The 15912-nt window shown below is 45.3% G+C and overlaps 1 protein-coding gene across 3 annotated transcripts in view; it reads left to right on the top strand.

Annotated features, from left to right (window-relative positions):
* The window catches only part of LOC144106508 (uncharacterized), a 55595-nt gene that overhangs the window by 32900 nt on the left and 6783 nt on the right, over positions 1 to 15912 (top strand). The window contains exon 1 of one of the 3 annotated variants that reach the window (XM_077639349.1): positions 13183 to 13540. The exons of the other annotated variants lie outside the window; for them this stretch is intronic. Coding sequence (XP_077495475.1) covers positions 13271 to 13540 — 270 coding nt within the window. The 5' untranslated portion in view covers positions 13183 to 13270. Of the gene's footprint in view, positions 1 to 13182; positions 13541 to 15912 lie in introns of those variants that run through there. 3 annotated transcript variants of the gene reach the window in all.

Below are 15912 nucleotides of genomic sequence, written 5' to 3'. Positions count from 1 at the left end.
AACCTGTACTAAGATGAATTTGGTTGTTCAGCCCGAAGAGATGACATCGCAGGTGCAATACAACATCTGAAAACTGCTCTGAAATCTCCTACTTTCAGGTATTCCTATCGTTGCTAAGCCTACTTTATATATATTATTATTATTATATATATATATATATATATATATATATATATATATATATATATATATATATATATATATATATATATATATATATATATATATATATATTGCGTATAGGAATTGTATTGTCTATAGTCTAATCTATTGGATTTCTCTGTAGGAATCAATATACTTTAAAGACAAATATCTATGAACAGTCTAAAAATTTTCGGAAGCGGTAGCGATTTGGCTGTCATCGGAATACAGGTGTGCATTTATTCAGTAAGCATTTTCACTTGCATAAATCAGTGGCTTAAGGGCACTATTGCGTTGACCTAAAGGCAAAAAGCTTAGACGCGGAACCGAAAAATGAGGCAAAGGGACAGAAACGCGGGAACTGACGCTACATAAAGTGAAAAAAGAAGTTGGCCGCGTCGATTTGAAGAACAGCTCAGAAAAGGCGACAACAGTTACCTGCGGCAGTTTCGACCAGTGAACAGCACGACCAACAAAGAACGACCAATGCTTGTGTCGCTGCCATGCAACCAAATGATAGCCTTCGGAAGCAGCGGCCGATTGACGAGGAGGGAGGAACACATTATTAATGCGAAGCGCCTTATATGGCTTATCAGCAACGAAACCCGGCGTTGTCATCGTTGACCGTGAAAGAGGTCTGAAAAATTCAGTAAGCATTCAGTAAGGGGCGGGTGTGTGTGTGTGTGTGTGTGCGGGGGGGGGGGCGGTTATGCCCCCAACCTAACCGGAAGTGATAGCCGGATGTGACACGCTAGCTTGGTTAAAGCGGCGGTTTGTATGAAGTTGTTCGTCGTGTGGCCTTTCCTAAAGGCCTTCACGCCAAGGTCTTTGACCTAGAGGCATTTACCGAAAATGCATTTAAGGCAATAATACTGGTTAGCAATTCGCACAAACTTGAGGGCAATTCTGTCTCAGGGCACTGAGGGGACTTTAGTCTGCTTGCGTTCAAGATTGCGAAATGCATTTAACTTTTTAGAACGCGGTTTTTTCCACGGCGCCTGTAGGCATTGCATTTTTTTCTGTTTTCATTTGTTCTGTGTAGTGTCATGTTTTGGTGTTTAGTGTCAATATTTTTGTGTCATATTTTACTCTTTATTATTTTTTATTTTTATTTACTCCGTCCGTAATTTTAGCCGGACGGACCGCCGGTAGGTCGAACAGAAGGCCGGACGAACGGGCCGACGGACAGACAACGAACAGCCATTACAGGCTTTCGCCTCAAAACGACGCAGCGCGTCTGCAGTAATGCAGAGAACTTGTGGCGCACCATGTGTTAGAGTCCTTTTTTTTCGCTGAATATGAAGCTTCTTTATACTTCAGTGGAATTCGTAGGCGGTTAGGTGAATTCTGTAGTGACTCGAGCCAGGTTCTATTTTACAAACTTGGGCAATGGCAGGGTTCAAATGATCGAAGCTGGCCAGCTGTTTCACGTGAGCATTATAACTCCACTTCGCGTTGATTCAAGTGAATTCTTTTGTCGCATGTTGCCAAAGCTTTGAAAATAACCATCCGCTGAGGCATTCGCCATACTGAACGTTTATTTTCGAAATTCCTTGAATTTTCTTAATTCTTTCTAGTACACTTATTGGAAATGTTGCTATGGGCATATGACCTGAAAAGAAGCACTCTGTTCCAAGAGCAAAGATATCGCTTTTCTGACTCTCTATTAAACATGGTAACGGAACTACCCGTCGAATTAAAGAATGTGCTCTCCATATGTGGGTTGCAGTGCTTAAGGGAACCTTCATTTCGTGCTAACAGACTCTAGTGTGTACTAGCTAAGCGAGTGAAAAAAAACATAATGCACCATTCGATTTTCTCAAAACAAGACCACACGCGCGCCAGCAAGGCGAAGTGGTTTTGAGCTGAATACCGTTGATTTCAGAGGACAGTGCAGGGTTCTTCCGCTACGAATACGGAGCCTATAAAGAGCAAAGGAAATATCTTTATCCGTGTTTACGACGCTTTGTACTTATTTTACCAACGATTGAACTGCTTCTAGGGGGCTGGAACCAGTCGCCAGTTACATGGCCGCAATGGTATATATTGGCTTCAGGCACAAAATTAGACGCAGCACCAAGCCTACCCGTCTAAGAAATTCGTTCCTGATTTAAATTTTATTTCATTAGAGACAGGTTAGCATAGAGAAGAAGCACACATAGCTCATGTTACGTGCTACTTCCACGCCAACAGCAGCTGTGGAGTACGCCAAGCCTCAAGAACACCCGCACTGTTTGAAAAATTCGCGCCAGCAACCCGGACACAAAGAGCGCCTAAGATAAAGGAACGCAGTAATCAAGGCCTGGCTCTCCTGCTGTTTGACACGCTTTGTTTCATGGAGTGCAGGGCATCAGACAGCCGCCGGAAGGTCATATTTGGGGTCAAACTGTGGCAGCCACGTCTACACCTCTTGAGATAATCATTGCTCAGATACTTGAAAGCCATCAAAACCGGTGTTATCACCTATCTGATGCATTTTTTTAACATTAAAGAGTTCCCACCGTCTAGCGTCTGCAAAGCCACAGATTTTAACTGCCCTTTCTCCCGGGGCTTTTATCTTGCCCTAAGATCAGGCTCTTCCTCATAGCCCTATCACTCCCCGGTGCAACCTTCGCTATCTCCTGCCGCACCGCTTCTTCGATGCATTGCATCAGCGAGGCGAAACCAGGAACTTGATGTCTCATACGAATTGCCTGCAGGGGGAGACCACTATCTTGCTGTCTCTGTAAGCGGTGGGGGTCAACAAGCACTACTACGAGCCTGCTTCTAGTGACAGGTTTCAACAAGCGTACGGAACGGTACCGCGTTCATCAACCGACACTCCGTAGGTATAACAAGGACAGGTTTCTGAATTGCAACAGCCTTTACTGCGGCATCACTGCAAGTGAGTAACGCCAGAAGTCTCCACTACGAACTGTCTAAAGCTGAATGAATTGGGTTGCTCTTTTATAAGCATAGCGTTTGAAAGCCCCTGCAGAGATTCCTTGCAATTTATTTTAATCCGCCAAGAATGATCAGGCTAGATACCACCTCGCTGTGTTACATACGCCTACACGTCTGTCTAGACAACTTCACTCTCGCACCTGGAAATGCAGGGGCGTTCTTGAGAGGGGCATAGAGATGAAAACACTGCATTATTGTGCAAACATGGACGCATAAATCATAGTTTACATGCCGGCAACCACAAAGCTACACCCAGCCCAGCGAGAAGGGTTTTTGCCATTAACATTCAATACATAACGTTGCTGGTGCGTTCTAGACAAGTTTGTGGACGTCTGTACAAGTTGCTCTCGTCAGTATGGCGCCGCAAGGGGGATGAGCATATTTTTGTGAATAACGCACGTCGGTAAAGCGAAATCATTAAAAGAATATGCGCCATATTCTCTTCAGCACAATATGTCGTTTATCTTCACAGCGTTGAAATATATGAAAGGGTTCAAGTATTTTTCCTGACATTCCTGTTGAATCCATAACGGTTCTAGTATAACAGTCACAAGGTACTCACGCTTTCGTGCTTCGGAGATCAGATGGATGATCAAGAAAATGCAAATTGCGGTGATCATGAAAATTATCAGCTAAAAACAGATCTGTTGAGTACTGCATATTTCTATAAGCCTTTGCTTACTACGCTAAAATACCTGAGCAGCAAAGTGTACAGAAATGAGGGACTCGTTAGGACATATGAGCAAAGTCAACAGCCACCAACACCTAGATTTGCATAGCAGAATGTTTTCTTTTTAATTTGTGGGGTCGATCAATGATCTTTTCTGTCTGGTTTATAAGGTTTTAATGTCCCAAATCGACTGTGGCTATTAGGGGCACCGTAATTCAATTTTCGATAATTTAGTCCACCTGGGGTTTTTTAAAGTGTACTGACATTGCACAGTGCGCGACTCTCTTTTCGCCTCCAGCGAATGATGACCGTCGCAGTCGAGATCTAACACGCGTCTATAGCGTCAGCAACCCAACACCAGGATCACTTAGCCACCATAGCAGCGGTTGGTCAATGGAAAATCAGCAATGTGATCATCACCTACCAGGAAGATGGTGGGTTAAATAATCTACAGAGAATTTTTGCAATGTCTGACTCAGTGCGGAAGAATGGATTTATTTTTGCTACGCAGAAGACGACGATCAGCGGGTAGTGCCACGGGACTGACCGCTCGCGCTAGGCCAGCTTGTAGGAGATACACTAGACGATATTGCTATGCTCTGAGCCTCCGGATTTAATGTCACGTAGAAGACGACGAAGAGCAGGCAGTGTTGCGGAATGCCATGCCTTACGAACGACGAAGAAGAAGAATAAATTGCGAGATGGATCGCCGATATTGCTGTGATCATGTAAATTGTCAGCCAAAAAACAGGTATTTTTATTACTGAATAGCCTCTGTTTACTGCGCTAAAATAACTGAGCAGAAAAGTGTATGAAAATGAGGAACTTGTTAGGACATTTTTAAGAGCGAAGTTAACAGCCACCAAATCCAAGAGATGCAAAGAAGAATGTTTTCCTTTTAATTTATGAAGTCGATCGATGATCTTTCCTGCCTGTTCTATGGGATATAGACAACCCTGGGTTCCTTAAAGTCCACTGACATCGCACAGTGCGCGAGTCTCTGGCATTTCGCCTCCATCCAATAACGACCCTCGCGGTCGAGGTCTAACCCGCGTCTATAACGCCAGCAACCGAACACCAGGATCACTTACACCTCCACCGACACCCTTCATAGCTACAGTTGCTTGAGAGATTATAACCCCATCAAACAGGCAGAAAAGATTATTGATCGACTCCACAAATTAAAAGGAAAGCATTCTCCTCTCTTTCCGGCGGTTCGCTGCTCAGGGAAAGCAGTATATGGAGGTCCCTCTTTCCCAGGTTACGAACCCTCTGTCTTTTCCAGTTCTTCTCTCGTTCGGTGCGAGCGCACAGGGATTCCCGTTAAGCAGTGTTTGCGGCTACCTTCATGATAACATAAGTGCAATTGATCGATTACCATGTTAGCTGTATACAAAATTCTGTCGCATGTCCAAAAATCCTTAATTCTATTCCTGATAATTCATATTTCTTTTTCATTTGAATTTTTCAAATTTTTATGTTGATTCAGTCTTCTCACGTCTATTTTACCTCGCGAAAATACTTCATTGGCATTTTCCACTGTACCTTGGCCAATCTCCCCGCGTAGGTATATGCCATATTTACTGACGTGAAAAAGAAGACCGCCGACCCGAACCTGCCGGCTCCCGCCACTCTTCTTGTATTCGACCTTGTTGCCTCCACTGGACTCCCTCTTCTCTGTTCTACGGTGGGTCCTTTCACGTGCTGAAGTTATGGCCAGGTGCTGTTTTTTATCGCTGAAACTGTAGTCAGGTTAAATGTCATCTTAGGCTTCGATCTATGTCTCTAGCGTCCCCGGCTTGGAGTACGGCCCTCTGGTTCGCCAGCCTGCTGGGCCAAATTTCGCCTCTGCAATCATTCGGACGGATCGGCGTCAGTGACATTCCAGTGGCGCTTATTCCTACTGTAGACGGAGCTGAAGGCAGCTGAAGGCTATTACCGGCCGCCACCTGGAGATCTCTGATGTGCGTCATTTCGGCCGGAAGGGCATTCTGCGCCGAGCCTCGGATGTGCAGTGCATGGCGTACTTCCTGCATTGCACATCATGCGCGTCGTTTTTGGGTAGTCCTTAATACCAGAGCAACTCGCTTGTTCAAAAGGCATCACCCGCGGAGTGGACCCATCGGCCTCTCCTCAGGAATTGCGTGAGGGTTTTAAGGACGCTTGTGTTGGTGTATTATCGGTATTCCGCTGTACCAGAGATACAGATGGTTCTCGTGTACCGACAGAGCTCGTGATAACATTTTCAGGATATCCGTGCCCCCCTGAGCTTAAAGTTTGACCCATGGTATACCGTTTCGAATCACTTCAGCCTCGTTCTTTCAAATTCAAAAATTGCTGGCCCTTTGCTCATAGCAACGAAGCTTGCAAATCTGCGATGGATTACCGACTTTGCGGCGACAACTATTCATCAGACATTTGAAGATCTATGCAATCTCTGTCGCGGCGTTCATCCCGCTGATGATGCCGGCTGTCCCAAATGTTCTGATGAGCAGAGTGTGTTGGACGTCTTTCAGCAGAGAAGGTGCTCCGGAACTGATGCCTATGAACTATTAGACAGGAAAAGGCATCGTTATGCGGGCCTTACTAGGTCTTTGGGTCTGATTCCGAAGCAGTACTGATTGAGTCTCTGGACTCAGCCGTTGAGAAGGCGCTAGCAGGCGTTGCGGATCCTATGTTGGCTACCTTCACTGAGCCACTCTCAAAGGTCATTTCTAGTCAGTTTTGCTCCTTCGCCTGCTGGTTTTCCCGCTCTACCAAATAGTCCTTCCCATAGAATCCCTGGTGACTCTCCCCAGACTCCTTCCTATTCCTGCTGCGTCCTCGTCTGTGCCTTTACATGACGCCGGGGATACCGGCCTCTCTACCGTTTGCACTTCGGACTTCCAGATGGCGAGCCCTTTCCAGAAACATTGAGCTCCTTCCACTGAATCGAAGACTGCCACCCAAATAACAAAAGCAAGAAATGTTCCCCCCTAAATCCACATAAATCTGATGTGCTAAAGAAGGCTGTAACAGCCTCTCTGCTTTTACAGTAACCATGGCAGGGTTAAAAAACTTCAATGCAATTGTTGTTCAGTTGCATCTTCTTTTCAAGATTTACAGAACCTTATCTCCCAATTCGAACCAGACAATTTTATATCAAGAAACTTGGCTTACTCCTATTAGGCCATTCCCTCTTAAATATTGTCGAGTATTCCGAGCCGATCGCAATTATGGCCGGGGTGGTTGCTATTTAACATTAATTTCATCTATTATATTTCATCGGGCGCATGTGTCACACCACATTCTAAGATGTGACTCCTAACTGTTGGCTGTTGTTATCGCAATTCCACATTGTGCTAAACTTACTGTTGATAAAGTCTACATTTCTTCAGGTGACTAAAGCACAGATTATTTAAACAATATTTGCGCTCTAACTTCAGAGTGGCATTAGCTGGCGATTTCAGTTCTCATCGCGTAATTTGGAATTTCCGTACAGATGAATGTGGGCAGCTTCTTTGGCAAGGAACGTACGCAGGTGCAACAGTTCAGGAGTTAGTCACATGCGTGCCGATTCTCAGTCCGTCATTGACTTAACATTGGCAGCGAACGGAGTTAAGTTCTCTTCGTGGTCTGCAGTGGGTTGTGGCACTTCCTGTAATCATTTACCGATAACTTTTCATCATAGTAGCCTGTCCCCTTAGCGCGACTTTTTTTTACAGAAATTCGTCAACCGCGCACTTTTCAGAAAACTTCTGCAATCCTCTTTCTCCTCGATTGCATCATTTGATAACATGGATCCTGCTCAACAAGCTTTCACTTCCATGTAAGTCGCCACTGAGCGTTCTGTGTTGATAGTGCAATCTTTAGTGAAAAATAATCAGCTCTCTCTGTGGTGGAATTATGAGTGTGAGAGAACATATCGAAATAGAATAGCTGCCTGGAAGAGTCTCTGTCGTAATCACTGCCCGCTGAATTGGACAAATTACAAATTTTTCGCGGCGTCTTTAAAAGGAGCATTCATAAGGCGAAGGAAGGAGGAGCACAATAAGAATTTGAGCAGTAATCTATTCCCCACAAATAATCTCATAGCTTTGTATCGGTTCATGGAATGCAGCCACAATTCGCCGTGCTCTCATGTAAAATTCACTTATGTTACCGCCCCGGGAAGCACAAAATCAACTTGACCAGATAGCGAAACGCTTTACTCTGGGCTTTCAATCGCGGTTGGTGGTTCCGTTCGTCCTACCCACACCGCGCGCAGACTACACTGCGGCTCGACCCTCTGAATTACTTTTAATAGTTTCTGACCTCAAACCTGCAGCTCCTGAATGCAGCGAGGTCGGTATCAGTATTTTGAAGTCTCTTGTTTAAGACTTTACCTCTGATGTATTACATATTTTTAATGTGTCCCTTGAGACAGCTTGGCTCCCTCCTGAATGGAAAATAGCGAAAATAATTTTACTTCTTAAAGAACCTAACAAGGGTTTTGCAATCAATTACATTCGGCAAATTTCCCCGTTGTCTAATTTAGGAAAACTTATTGAACGCACTGTTCACAGCCGTCTAATAATCACATTTTGGCATTACAAGCCTTAGTGCTTCTCGCTTAGGGTTTTGACGAGAGTGCTCGATCTGGACTGCTCCTTTAGATTCGGAAAGCCGAATTAGGGCTGCAAGGCTGTACAGAATTCAATAGTGTTGAACAACAAAAGCAGCACACGTAATTGGCCTAATATTGGAACAGGAAAGTTTCACATTGGTCCTATGTAGCACCAGCGTTTACCAATACATCTCCAATATTGGGCCGATCACTTGATCTACTTGGGAAGCTTGACGACATTCGGCCAGCTTTTTACGCTCTTGCATGGGCAGAGCAATTCCTAAAAGATTAAATTTTCCTTTTCTGACGCTTTCTTTATTTCGAAAAAACCTTTTCGCAGACTACAGGTGTGCCTCAGGGACAGGTACTGTCACATTTCCTCTTTAACACACTCACGCGGGACATATCTATTAGTGTTGACATCAAAGTGTATGTGTATGCGCATGACATAGCCTTTTACGTATCAAGCAGAGATATTCATTCACGGCACTGGCTATTGCAACTATACCTCAATGCCCTGGGAGCCTACCTCAATGCTGTACAAGTTACAATCAATTCTTAACGTTAACATACCTTCCGTTCTTGTTTATCCACTGGCGTCCCCTCTTCGTATCTGTCTGCTGTATGGTGGCACCCAAATCGCACAAAATGAGTCCATAAAATATTCAGGCGTAATATACGACCCTGATTAAGACAAACTACCTCGTATGAAAAGTATTGTTCCGAAAGGTGAGCGGGCTCTCGGTCACCTGACGGCAATCAGCAGTAAGAAATTTCGTGTGTGCAAACACTGCAGAAACACTCTTATATTTCTCTCGGCATTATGTAAAACCAATTGTATAGTTCGGCCGCGTTCTGTTCTCCGCTTTTCCTAGATGCAAATTTCAATACCTGGTGTTTTTGGAGAGGCGCGCTCTACGGCTTCACCTAGGTTTTCCAAAATCGGTGGGAAATTGTGCCCTCTTTCTGGAAGCCCGCGTACGAGACATGAACACTCGCGACCGGCTCCTCACATTGCGCACCACCTTGAAGGGACTTGAGCCTATGCCTGGAGTGGCTCCACCAATTTTTTGACTAACCGAGCTTTGTTTCTAGAGAAACATTGGCCGCAATGCTACCTGCTGCGTTTACAGTCTACCTGTTGTCTAGGATTAAAGTCTCGCTTAGGTCCGTGCAATGCATTAGCATTGTGTCAGCTGCTCCTGCTGTTTGCTTTGACCATACGCTGCAGCAGCGTGCAAAGAACTTGACTGGCAGTGTGCTAAATGGTCTCCTGGAAGAACATCTGTTCCAGAATCCGAGCCAAGTATTTTCTTTCACAGATGGCACTCAACATGGCGAAAACGCAGCAGTAAGTGTTTATCCCCACGCAATAGATTGAAGTTATTCCATCCCGGTCTCTGATTATACGTCAATTAATTCCGCCTGAATTTGTCGCTGTTCGTTTGGTCCTTCAAAAAATTCCCCGCTATAACACGTAATCATTTCCTCGGACTGTACCTCAGTCTTAGCAGCGCGTCTTTTTTACCGGTCCCTAAGGCACTTTGTGCCCTTTCTTGAGCATGAAGTTTGATTTCAGTGGATTCCAGGACACTATAGCATTATTCAAATTCGACGGCCAATTTCTCAGCAAAAGCCATCAATGGGCCTGTTTTCTGCGTCCTTCCAAACCGTAGCCTCCTGACCACGTCCCGATATGAACGTTTCCAAGTACACCAGAACCTGAGCCATGAGCCCATCCTTGATACAGCGGACTATGAGCAATTGAAGTTCCCACAGAACATTCCTTCATGTGCGTGAATGCAATGTAAGGTTTCCATCACGCTGTTCCGCTGCCGATTCCTTTATTTACGCCGTTCATGGTTCACGCTGCCGAAATTATGTGCGTCATGCGGGGACGTTGAATCCTTAGACCATTTAATCCTCTCCTGTCGGCAGTTTTCATGGCATAGAGATAACGTTTTGCAAATTCCCCTTGCTCAGTAATGGCTGCCGTTTACTTTTCATGTCTCCCTCTCCTTCGGTGCAACCTTTAAAGGGTGTGGCCTTTAGCAGTGATGTGAGCTTCTTCGCAGGTTCGTCACCGAGAATTCGTGTTAACTCTTCGTTGCCTTTACTTCTCTCAAAATTTATATATTATGATTATTCCTTTAAAATTAATTTAGTTTAGTCCGTGTTTCTTTGTTTCCTCTATGTTCATTCCAATTGCCCCTCTTTACTGCGAAAGCCCTGAGAATAAAATAAATGAAATGAAAATCTCTCATAATTCGTTGTTTGTTTTTCAAATTTCTCTATTTTTATTGATGAGCCACTTGAGGTAAATCTGGAAGATTTTTTTCTACTGTTCGAATCTCCACGAAATTATGACCAATCCCTCATCGTTGGTATGTTGCATCTCTTTAGACGCAGCAAGAACAAAACGAAGGCCGGAGCGCTAACTCTAGGCCAGCTTCTCGAACATACAATAGTGGATTTCACTAGGCTCTGAACCTCCAGATTACTGCTTTCGCATAAACATTAGAAAGGAAATACAACCACATCGTGCCAGTAGGATCGGCAGCCACGATTTCCGTTTATAGCGTACGGGGCTCTGCCAGCTAAGCTATGGCGGTGGCTGTCCAACCTCGCCAACCGTGTTCGTATCACCTGACGTAGAGCGCTCTGTACTAACACAAGTTCCGGATGCCTATATTCTGCAGGAAGCCAGCCGACCGCGGCGCGTCGCGGTTGCTGCGGAAGATCAATGCGGTGCACCCGACTGGCGCGTTATGCGGGAGCTCGCCGCAGCATGCCACCTTGAGAATGGACGGTGGACAATACGTCCGCGTTGCTTCTCTTGATCTGACCATAACTAAAGAGGAAGTAAAGAAAGCTACAGAAGCAACGAAAAGGGGGAAAGCAGCTGGTAAGAATAAGGTAACGTCAGATCAGTTGGAGGACGGAGGGGAGATTGTGGTACGAAGACTGGCTACCTTGTATACGCAATGCCTTATGACCTCGAGCGTACCAGAAGCTCTGCAGAACGCTAACACAATAATAATTCTTAAGAAAGGATACGTGAAGGGCTTGAAAAATTACAGACTGATCAGCTTACTATCTGTTGCCTACAAGGTATTTACTAAAGCAATACTTAATAGAATCAAGACAACCTTAGATTTCGACGACCCAAATGACCAGGCAGGCTTTTGTAGAGGATATTCCACAACAGACCCCATTCACACTGCAACTCAGGTGATAGAGAAATGCCAAGAATATAATCAACCTCTATATATAGCCTTTATTGATTACGAGAAAGCTGTGACATTCCGTGTGTGCTGATTCAGTTGAAACTTTAGCAGTCCTGCAGGCACTGCGGAATCCGCGTGTACAAGAGCCTTATCAAAAATACTTGAACATATCCACAGCGGTTGCACAGCTCAGATAGTCCTGCATAAAGTCAGGAATAAATTTCCAATACGAAAGAGTGTCAAGTAAGGAGATATATAGATGAATACAGGAGGTGTGCAGAGGCCTGTATCGGGAGTGGTTGAGGATAAGAGTCACCGGAGAATTCCTTAGAAATCAGCGATTCGTTTATGATATCGCGTTGCTAAGTCACTAAGGAGATGCTGAACTGCAAAACATGATCCATTAGATAGACAGACAGAGCAGTATTGTTTATCTAAAGATTAATATACAGAAAACCAAAGTAATGTTCACACTCGCCGAAGAAAACAGCAGTTTAAAAATGGTAGCGCGCTGAAGGAAGTGCTAAGGAAATACGTCTACTTAGGGCAGGCATTGACCGAAGATAGGGAGATACGGAGAAGAATAAAAACTGCGTGGAGCGCATTTGGCAGGGTATGGAAAGACAAAATGATAGGTGTAACTTTAATAGACCGGAAGCGGGCTTAGTGGGTGATGGAACACACGTGGGTTAATTACTACCTAGTCGAAATCAATGGGAAGAAATGGGCTTGTGCAGGGCATGTAATGCGAAGGCAACATAATTGATGATCCTTATTGGCAACACACCAGATTCCAAGTGAAGTAAAGCGCAGCAGGTGGCGGCAGCAAATTAGATCGGCGGATGAGATTAAGAATTTTGAGGGGATAAGGCGGGCGCATATGGCACAGGACAGGGTTAATTGGAGAGGTATAAGAGAGGCCTTTGTTCTGCGGTGCGTATAGTCTGGCTGATAATAATGATGATGATGATGATGATGATTGAGAGGCACTATAATACAGGATGCGCTGTCTCGTCTCCTGCTTCATGTCTATGGTGGGATATGCCAGAATGCGACGCCATCCGGGCCGTCCCGTTGAACTATTCATTTTCTGGCCGGCGTTAACAAATCTACTGCTCTTCAATCCGTGGTTTGGGATCTTCTTTTCCTGTACTGTTCCCTGTAGTCCTTTATTTATTTGCTTGTATTTTTTGCGTCGCTGGAAAAAATTTCTCAATGCATTCTGTAGTCCAATTGTGGCCGAGTATAGAAGCATGAAAAAAATAATGAAAACACTTTCGCCATTTTACCAAACAGCCCTCATTTGTGGCACAGACATTATTTTTTTCTGCGCATCTACTGACCTAGAGGTATGTTCCTAAAGATCAATCCGTAAAATTCCAAATGCATGCACATTGTTCTACGCAAAATTTTAGAGAAACAAGACAAGAAGAGCCACTTCACGTTATGACGTGGAAGATTCAAAACGTGGATTGTACGGTGTCTTGTTGGTTTTAAATTATCGAAACATGCATTGGTTTTTTGGTGAAAAACGTACTTGAATAGCACAACCGCGAAATTATGCTTTGTGCATTTTTATCTCGTTTTCCCGTCCACACCACAGGAGACCTGCTGTGAAAAGTTCTTCAAGCCCTGTCATTAAGAGCCCAATCTCCAGCTATCGTCTTTCTAGAGGGGCACAGCCTGTGGACGGGTCACGTGAAGATGTCCGATTCTACGCGATCTTCAGACCTCTGCAACGTGTACCTCTGCAGCACGCCAATCCAGCAGCCCGGGTCGCGGGCCCTTTCTTTCTTCGCCTCTTCTTCGCGGTCAGTGACTGGACATAGCTGGGAAAAGCACTGGCTGGTGGCGTTCGACTACGACGGCCCGCAAGTGTTCGTCTGCGATGCCGACATGGACCATGCAGGAGATTTGACCGGACGCAGCACATGGAAGAGCAGGAAAGTTTTGGAGGAGGTGTATCCGTACAAGGTGAGTACTGGAAGCGCATACTAAGACAATAATGCGTGCGGAGAAAAAATTGGCGGTGGTTTAGCTCCGGTTAAACCTGGGGTGACGCGATTGCTACAGCTGGCTGAGTGTAACCTGGTCACGTGACGAACCACGTGACGAACCACGTGATCAGCCTTGGCCCCGTGCCGCTGGCAGCTGCTCCGCACCACGTGACCAACAACGTGAAAGCGTGGCGGCGCAGCCACAGTGTGGCGGCGCCACAACGCAGAAGGCTGGAAATGCTACCGTTATGTACGCTACAAAATACAGTTAAAAGCAGTGATTTAAGAAAATATATACTGTAGTGCTTGAGGGAAGCAAAGTAAGCAGCTGGCAAGCTATGTTGGAGGAGTGCACAGCAACATCTACTTGTGAACGCCAAATAACGACAGACCGTCAATAACTGGAACAAAAAAGAAACCTGCAGCGGCAGCCACCACACTAAAGAAATATAAATAAGGTTTGACGACAGCTTGTCTGGTCGGATCGTAGATTCATGCTGTATTGAAAAGGAATGGTGACCAGTTGTAAAAAATGTTAGGCATTTGTTCATGCGTCCCAAATCACGAAGCATATAAGAGCGTCGCAGTAATGTGTCCAGGCACCTTGCATGCGTAGGTGGAAGATTACTGCTGTTGAAATACACTGTTTTGTTTCTGCTGTCAGGTTTATCAGGGACTCCAGACGTAACAGTGGCAGCCATCTCATTGTGCGCAGCCAGGTTATTGTGTGCCGCCATTTCCCCTCTTTCCGCAATATTCAGTCTTTTTGTAGCGATAGCTACATTACGGTAGCATTTCGAGCCTTCAGCGTGGCGGCGCCGCCACGCTCTCATGTGGTTTGTCTCGTGGTGCGGAGCAGCTGCCGGCGGCGCAGCGCCGTGGCTGATCACGTGGTTCGTCACGAGGTTTGTCACGTGACCAAATTCCACTCAGCCAGCTGTTACTATCGCGTCACTCCCGGTTTAACCAGAGCTAAACCACCGCCAATTTTTTTTATATTTGACGTCGTTCTTGTGATCCCCTCATCGTCTTTCGAAGTTCCCCATCTCACCTATGTAAGTATACTCGCTCTTTGCATCGGGTGCTTTAGAGAGTGCGAGAAACATGTTTCTTTTCGTTTGACTTTAACGGCCACCAATCGTGAACTAATATTCGCGCTGAAGCGCGATGGAAATGCATTTGCGATGTGCTACATCAAACACTAAAGACTCGCTCACGCCTTGTACATAAGTGATCTTAGTTCCGGCTTGGCAAGGAGGACAAAACGGTTCTGAAGGGCGCGATGACCTCTGGTAGAACGGTATCCAAGAAGTACTTGAGTAGGTGCATTTGTTGAGCTCTCGGCGCACTTAGCATAGGTCAGAAGCTGCAGCTTCAAATTTTATTTGGCACCCTGGATAATGGAAGCAGTCTCAGAACGCTTGTGGCACATCGGATGAACAGAATTGAAATGAAGATGCCGGCCTGTGTGTATGGGTCCTTTCTGCAGACATTGAACGAAAGGTGGCATCTATGTCGCTCAATGTATATGTCCAAAAATGAAACATGGCATGCGCCATGCTCCTCGAAACTGAACTATATTAAGTCTTCTGTGCTGCTAACGTGGTTTCTGATAGCAGACAATGCGTGCTTTTCGATACTGCAGAAGCATTTATGTATCGTAGAAATCTGTTGGTCACAACTGGAACAAGGCCAGTTAACGGTCTTTTGAAGCTTCCATGATAAAGTTGGCGGTTGTCACTCGAGATAGTTGCGCCCATGGCGGTGCTGTGAACCTCTTGGAGGAAAGTTATGCAAGTCGGCAATACACACGTGCGGCTCAAGAGGGACCCTTAGACTCAAAATAGAAGGAGACTTGCAGAGTCTTCTTACGGCTGCGTTCCGATTTGTTCTACCGCAGCACAAGTCGTTGCACTTTAAGCTCCTTTATTGGATCTGAACCACCTTTACATGCCCTCCCGAGTATTCATAAGCAGTGTCGTGATGCAACCGAGAGTAGATTTTGTACGTTCGCCCTTATGCCGCCTGTCGCGCTACTTGTATAAGGCATTACCGGTCCTAAACACACTCATTCAATACGTAACCCTTTATATTTCACCGAAACGGTATGGGCAGATTGCGACAAAATTACTGTGCCCTTGCATATCAAGTCGCTGTTCACTAGTGTTCTGGCGGATCTGAGTGAACGAGCACCAGTCAGCGCGAAAGTACGACGAAGAACTGTGCTAGAGAACCCCTGTCGACGCATCGCAGCTTCCAAAGCTGTTACAGTTCTGCATGCAGAATTCATACTCTGTCTTTCAGGTTGCAGTTACAAAGAGTTTTACGGGGCCATCATGGGTCCGGCTG

This window comes from Amblyomma americanum, chromosome 10 (genome assembly GCF_052857255.1).
Source record: "Amblyomma americanum isolate KBUSLIRL-KWMA chromosome 10, ASM5285725v1, whole genome shotgun sequence".
Taxonomy (NCBI): domain Eukaryota; kingdom Metazoa; phylum Arthropoda; class Arachnida; order Ixodida; family Ixodidae; genus Amblyomma; species Amblyomma americanum.
The sequence above is the reverse complement of the archived record's forward strand: the minus strand, read 5'-3'. Positions and strand labels throughout refer to the sequence as shown.